Source organism: Camelina sativa, chromosome 9 (genome assembly GCF_030686135.1).
Source record: "Camelina sativa cultivar CO46 ecotype springtype chromosome 9, ASM3068613v1".
Lineage (NCBI taxonomy): Eukaryota > Viridiplantae > Streptophyta > Magnoliopsida > Brassicales > Brassicaceae > Camelina > Camelina sativa.
In genome coordinates this window covers 19,437,429-19,445,403 of record NC_141888.1, presented here as the reverse complement: position 1 = coordinate 19,445,403, position 7,975 = coordinate 19,437,429, and the positions used below count along the sequence as shown (strand labels likewise).

General features: G+C 30.3%; 2 protein-coding genes across 2 annotated transcripts; both read left to right on the top strand.

Moving 5' to 3' along the window:
* Window positions 1–297: 297 nt before the first annotated feature.
* LOC104715283 (transcription factor TCP16-like) lies at window positions 298–1,499 on the top strand. Its single transcript, XM_010432702.2, has one exon. The coding sequence runs from the start codon at window positions 748–750 to the stop codon at window positions 1,333–1,335; it is 588 nt and encodes a 195-aa protein (XP_010431004.1). The 5' UTR covers window positions 298–747; the 3' UTR covers window positions 1,336–1,499.
* Window positions 1,500–2,082: 583 nt separating this feature from the next.
* Window positions 2,083–4,595, top strand: LOC147938327 (uncharacterized). The gene is made up of 3 exons (XM_087465590.1): window positions 2,083–2,153; window positions 2,352–2,440; window positions 3,805–4,595. The coding sequence occupies exons 1-3, from the start codon at window positions 2,083–2,085 to the stop codon at window positions 4,593–4,595; spliced, it is 951 nt and encodes a 316-aa protein (XP_087321716.1).
* Window positions 4,596–7,975: the final 3,380 nt, after the last annotated feature.

Below are 7,975 nucleotides of genomic sequence, written 5' to 3'. Positions count from 1 at the left end.
TTAACTCATATTAGGAAAATTTTTAAATTTCTATATTAATATAGCTTATCAATTTGTAATAATTTTTTGTATTATTTGTTATTTTTTGTTCTATAGAAAATTTTATATATTTGAAATTTTGTATATTAAATAACTATACCCAAAAAAATGTTGATAGGAGTGTTATTTTGAAAAATTGCTACAAGAAATTTTGAGATTCATATTTCAGTAGAAAAATATATTTCTTCGATTATGTTATTGTTAATAGAAACGAACAATATTTTAGTTTAAGAAAATTTCTGAAATATAATAAAAACTATTATGCATGCAACCACACGCGTTGCGTGGACTAATTACCTAGTGTTATATACAACCAGGTTAATCCAGAGAATGTTATATACAACCAGATTAAACCAGAGTCTACAAAACCTTAATTTTAAAGTAAATAAAAATGGAACAATATCACACTTGTACAACTGTATCAGTAGTTTCTCAAAACTGACAGAATAAAATCTTATTTTCCCTTATTTAAGTGGACCCATCATTTAGATTTTTCTATATAACATTTAGATATCTTTCTATATACAACTTTAATATATATAATTATTATTTATTTTGTAAGTTTGTTGCACCATTATTGTTTTCCATACATACATATCAGAAATATTTGACTACTTTGTATTTTCTTCTGTAAATCTTCTTTATAAACCAATAGAACGAAACATATTTTTTCACTTACACATTCACAAAAGAGAAAAGATAGAAAAAATGGATTCGAGAAAAGAAATGAACAACATGGAGAAGGCAACAAAGACTCCAAAAGATCGCCATCTGAAAGTTGGAGGCCGTGATCGTCGCATCCGTCTTCCACCGAGTGTTGCTCCCCAGCTATTCAATTTGACAGATGAACTCGGCTTCCAAACAGATGGCCAAACCGTCGATTGGCTCCTTCGTAATGCCGAACCGGCTATTTTTGCCGCCACGGGCCACGGCATCAGCACCACCCCAAATGATGTTATCCACTCATCTTATAACAATTTTCATAATTATGATTTTAATTGTGGTAACAACTGCACCATCAATGGTAACAACACCATTAATGGTACCATTGATGGTGATAAATTGACGGGCGTAAATACTGTTCATCATGAGATGGTCTTTCCGGTCGGTACAATGAAAGAACATGCGGCTTCATCTACTTTTCCGGTGAAAGATAAAGAAGATGTGTCAGATATGTCGATGCTACCGCCATTGATGCACCATCAACAACAGCAGGAACAAGAGCCACAACCACAGTTTGAGCTTGGGAAGGTGGAGATGGCGGCCGATGAGAAAATATATGTTTGGAGTGAGTAATGATTGGTTTTAGTTTGGTTGCTGTCTGCATTTTTTCCGTCATGTTTTTCAGTTTGAAGTGATGAACTAGGGTTTGGCTTAGTCCGGTTTTAGTTTGCCTTTTTCCGTTGGTTGTATTCTCGTATTTTCGGTTAAGATGAAATAGAATAATAATTAAAATTAAACTGATTCATATATAACATTTAACCTCTAGTATATCTAAAGAGAAGGAATTTGTTATGATTACAGTGATGACAAAAATGAAACTTTTCCATGAGATTGTTGTTATAAAGGTGTTTATGATTGCGTTAACGTCATTGAAAACCGTAACACGATAAGTAGGAAATCGCAAAATCGGGATAGTTCATGTATTTTTATCACTAATTAAATAGTTTGAGAGCAAAAAAAGTTCATATTTCTTTTGGTAAATATTAAAGAAGTCATTTTTTGTGTTTTTCCGTTAAAGTGTCCTTCATTTCAAGGATGTTTTATTAGATACAAAAAAAAACCGATAGAAGCAGAAAATGCCCGCCAAAACTTACATCTAGTAGAAAGCCATTTGGCGCCACTTAGCAGAATAAGCTCATTGCATGGAAAGCCGCTGTGATCCGAAAAAATATAATCAATTAGTGATTCTGGAGATAAATTTTTCTATGGTCTTTTTTTTTTTATCTGGTTTCCGTTCTGGCTGGTCTCTTGAATAATCTCCCTATTGTTGTGAGAAGAGCGTGTAAGACAGATGAACTCTATGAGAAGGCTGTGAAAGAGATGAAAAATCATTACAGCTGTGATGGTAATCAGAATATCCTACGTTGTTATGGGGCAGCTTACGACAATAGGTTTGTCTACCTTTGTTTTCAACGGTGTCTTTGCGATTTGATCGACTATGAGTCTTTTAATGAACTTCAGTTTCTGAAAGATTTTTACTCAATATACAACTTGTGGGAATAGTGGCTTTGTCCGTCATCTCTGCTTGTATCCGTACTTAAAGTTATTTTCAGGCGTTGCATAGTTACATAATGATGAGTTATCCACAGGGGTCTTAGTCCAGATTCAGTTTTTATCATATCTACGAAGAGGAATGTATTTGCAACAATTAGAGCTCTCCGTTCGACTTTGCGGCGAAGTGAGTAACCAGAGGAGGAGGGTTATAAACCATCTCTCCCAAGGGAGACGGCAAGGCCAAAAAGGATGTACCCGCGAAATAGTAAAAAAAGATATCTTATTTGTAATAAATATCTATAATTATTAAAATTGCAACTAAAATATAGTTGTAGATACATTTTGTATGAAACTAACTAACCATACTTTAAGAAAATAATTGACTAGAGTTTATTTATTTTCTATAAATCTGTTTTTCCTTAGTAAAACTATATATATTATGTTGAAAAAAACATAATTCTATTATATATATAGAAGAAATAATGAAATAAAGTTTAAAAGATAAAAAAATAAACACACATATAAAAAGTATGTCATTTATAAGAATTATTAACAGTTTAAATAATACATTTTGAATTATTTATTAAAATATTTTCTGATTATTAAACTTGCTTTATAATTCCACCAACAAAAATCTTGCTTTGCTAGTCATCAATTAAATTTTTTCTTTAAAAAAAAAACATAATTTATTACTTTATCCATTGCAAAATTTATTGAACCACTGGGTAATTGGTAGTTGGATAAATATTTTTGGTCCATTAGTTAATAACTTGTTCCTGAAAACGTAAACAGTTTTTTTCCATAAAAACGAAAACTACAAAATGTTACTTGATTGGTGAAATAACGCAGTTTTAGAAAAAATATATTTGAAATCCTACTTGCATATGTCTCTACTCATAGCCTTACATTTGACGGTCAAATTCTACTATTTTAACTGAGAAATACAAATATGAAACTTATATTAGAATGGGTAAAATATTATAATAAAATGCCATTAAAAATAGTACAAATAAGGTATGATCATTAAGAGTACTAAAGACAACTGTCATATTTTCCAACAATTTCCTTAACCAAAAAAAAAGACTAAATCTATATTAATAAAAATGGAAAACTAAAACTCAATGAAACTAATTAACGATAGAGAGTGACTTCATAAATGTGTCGATCACTAGATAAAAAAAAATCTTTGATTCTCTCTATTCTCTCTCTAAAAGCGACTCTTCAAAAACCTCTGTTTGCCATTGTTACCGGCCGGTGCCGGCTTCTCTGGTGTCAGTCATATATTTTCTCTTGTTCCTAATTCTTTGCATAGATAACACTGGCCAATGGTTTCCCAAATCTTTTGGTTGATTCCTTACGTCCGTTTTTTTTCCTTCTCTCCATTTGCGAGAGTTTTATTCCGACCAATATCCGGCGAGAACTTCGGAGTAGTGTCGGCGCCTTTCCGCTGGAGATCATTTCTGGCGGCTTCCTTAGGTTGACGATTGGAATCGTTCCTCATCAACATCGTCAATTAGCCAACTCCGTCGTGAGTTTTATCAAACTGAGAAACGATTTCCATCCCAGGCGTATCAAGTTTTGGATTAGAAGATTGGGAGATAAAATTCCAGTCTGATTGCATCACCAAACTTTGGCATTATTTCTTCTTGGCAGGTTTGTCTAGCAGCGGAGGACATGGTGATCTGGATATGATGATGGTTTTGTTAACAAATCTATGGCTGGGTTTGTCTTTGTGTTGGGTCTCCACAACGTTGGCCGACGTCACTTTGATTCTTGCTGTCAGAGATTTATTTTCTCTCCACAGAGGCATAAGTGTTTGTGAGATAATGTTGTGGTTCATTCACGGTGTTGGTATACATGGCCTTCTCGATATGACGGTTATAGTTGTCGGTATACATGGCCTTCTCGATATGACGGTTATAGTTGTTGTGACGATCTCCAACGTTTTTGGTCTCAAATGTATAATAAGATGGAATTATACTAGTAGCAAGTCAATTTTTCTGATACGCACAAGGACACCGATACGGACTAATTGGTATCGGATTGTCGGGATTTCAAAACTTTTTACAGAAGCAATAGGCTTTGTTTATGTGGTGTGGAGTTTCAAACCAAGAATGCCAATAAGGCATACATATCACATTGAAGTAAGATGGCTTATGAAGAAGGAACAAACCATGTTTAATAACATGACAGCGAGTAAGGCTTACTGGAAGGAAGCATCGTCAAATTCACTTTGTCATGTTTATTATCTTCATTACATGGCACATATTTCTGCTTATGTAATAAATTGTTTTCTGAAATTTTATACTGATCTTGTATCTGCTGTAATACTCCATTGATTAATAAAATATACTAGGTAATAACCCGTGCAACAGCATGGATGAAATTTTTGTTTGAGATATTACATTTGTAAATATATTTTTAGTATAACATTTATACCACAAACTTATATTAGTTTGAATTCATCAAGTTTATGATAGTTTAAAATATTAATTGTTTCACCATAAATTTTAGATTGACATGATGGCAGATCTTGATCGAATGTGAACCGAATTAGTGATCGGTTAGATTTTTATCAAAATCTTGAACTATCAAATCAGATAAAAATGACAAAAAAACTAAAATTTCATGAACCAAATGATTTAAATAATATTGTTAACCCGGTCAAAACCGTTCGCTAAACCATCAACGGTTTAAATATTTTGAGCCGCAAAATGTCTTTGCATCTGTCTCGCTTGAATTCGTGAGATCCGCAGGTAACCCACATGCATTTCAATAAATCATTTTTCTAATATATAAAATATAGCTAAAACTTAAACTTAATTTATATTAATAAAGTTATGTGCTAAAGTTTTTAAGAGTAACACATTTGTTTTTTTTTACAAACACAATGGCATATAGCTGTAAATAATATATCAAAATGAGGCTACATAACTAAATGTGTCTCAGCTATTGGATAATATTATTACTTTTTTCATTTTTATTGGACTGGCTTTTCTAAATTTTGAGATTTCTGTAATAACACTATAACTACATATTTATATATAATGTTTAATTACATAGTTATCCAAATTAAAATATATATTTATGTCATTTCAATTGGTGATCATACGTTTTTTTGGGGCAAATATAGGTACTGTTTTTAGCAAAAGAATAAACGTTGAGCCAGTTTCAAATGATCTTCGATTCTTTCACCTTTCTTTATAAGATTATTAGAAAAGTAACATTATTTATATTTTTAAAGATATGATTTTAAATATATATTTTCTTACATCTCTTAATATAGTTATATTATTATATTACAATACATAGTGAAATTAATTTAATTTTGAAAATATGTAGGGAATAATATTTATCAGTTTTTGAATAATATTTACCAATTTTAAATTTTATAGGAGAAAAATATTGTGCATATAAATAAATTGAATAGCAGCAGTGGTAGTTGACAAAGAAAAATAGCAATGGCAGTTTTATGTAATATTATGGAATATAAATAAATAATAAATTGGGTATGGAGCTCTGTGTTGACGACACGCCAGCTTTTTTTAGAGAAAATAAATATAGGAGATTGGAAGGAAAAGAAAAGAAAACTAATTAACGATATACTTGCCCCTAAAATAAGACAATACTATTAGATATAAATAACATAACAATTAACAACAACAAAAATTATTACAAATTTACATCGAATAAAGAGTTAAATATTATTTTGTCATCCTACTATATTAATTGGAAAGTACAAATATGAAACTAACCTTAAAATGTATAAAAATTACATTCAATTGTCATTAGAAAAACTTAATTAAGATTAATTAATTAATTAAATAAATATAATTAATTAAAAACAAAAATTCGGGACACATAAAATAAAATAAATTGTAGAAAAGTAAAAAAAAAACCTATTAGAATCAGAACTAATTCGTACTTAAAAAAAATTCACAGCTAAGATTCTAAAAATCTAATCGAATAAAATCTATATAACCACAAATTTTATCAAAAAACATTTCCAGCACAGGTTAAAATTTTTATCAAAAATCTAATCGGATAAAATATATAACAGTTTCGTTTAACGGCTTAGATTTTAAACATTAATAAATGAAAAATAAAAGATAGAGATATATTATCTTATCTGTTTAAAAAAAGTTATATTTTTCTTTTAGCCACACCGTTCTTTAGGAAAATAAAATTAAGTTGAGATGTAAATATATTCAATGCTTTAAAATACTTATTCAAAGAGGTTTTTCAGAACCTTCACTAGCTATATTTAGTTGTTCTTTGTACATGTTAGTTATATCTTTTTTACTTATTTCACAACTATAGCAAAAATTGCGTTTAATTGACAAAGGTTTAAAAAAATTTATTCATTACATGCAAATGTTTTATTAACAGGTTTTCAATAAACATTTTTAAAATTTCACTCAAAAAAAATAAACATTTTTAAAATACAAAAATTTTAATATAAGCAAACCGAATTTTTAATCACAAATCATTATAAATAATATAATAATAAAATAAATTATTACAAATTTTCATCAAAAAAAGTTCAGCTCGCGGTTTTCCGCCGATTAGTACCTAGTGACTTTATATTTTTCCAGCTTCCATGTATGTTCTGAACCTAAATCTGCCAGGCTACATAAACGTTTTAACTTATAGTGTTGACAATGTTGTTGGTTAATGTTGTACTCAAACTTCGTTAGGTATCAATTGAAAAATAAAACAGATCTTCATGTCTCTGTAAACTGACATGTTTTTAGTTTTGGTCTTTCAATCAAAACGGCCTTTCTGCAACTACAAAACAGTTTGGCACCTGGGGAACACAAGTCTCTATACAATGTCAACAGTGTATGTACTAGTTACGCTTGGTTACACCATTAAACATATTTATCATTCTTGTGCAGTTACAAATGTCTTCTGAAGCCTAGAAACTTTGTTGAGGATATTACATATGTATTTTTCTTTCTTTCATCTCTTGATTTTCAAGCTTGCAGCTGAGAAAACCTCACCATTTAATCCAAGAATCTGTAAGTTTCAGCACTGCACAGGCTTACCTGTGAAATTGAACAATAATCCAAGTTTTCCATTACAGGTTGGTGTTTAGAACCTTGAGAAGTCAGAAATATGACGTAAAACATGGAGATGAGAATTAGTCTGAGTAGAAGATTTAACAAAAATAGATCAAAAATCAACAAATCAAGTTACAAACATTATTATTGATTCTTTGGTGAAAAGCAGAAATCAAATTAGAATAAAAGACTCTCTCTGTCTATATAACCTATGATTTGGAGAAAAAGTTCATCAAAGTTTTGACCAAGAAAAGTGCGTTTGCTTAGTATTGTCTATGTTGAAATGATAAAGTGGACTATCTAAATGAATATTGTGTGTTATCTAACTCTGACTCTCTAAATGCTATAGAACTAGCTTGTACCCCAAGCATTCGAGATTCCTTTGAGAGTAGCATTGAATTTTTCTGCAAAGTATATAGCTTGCTTTTGTTTGTTTAACTTTATGAATTATGCAACACAGTTATTATGGATTATACTATCACAGAGTATTTGATTTGTTTGCTTCAGTTGACCTTTAGAATAACCAGTGTAGACCATTAGATGTTTCTCTCCTGCAGTACTTAATTTACAAGATGAATTAGATTATGCAATAATTATGGTATATGTCACGGTCATCTCTGATTATATTTCCATGAAGTCAACTATAAGATGCTTAT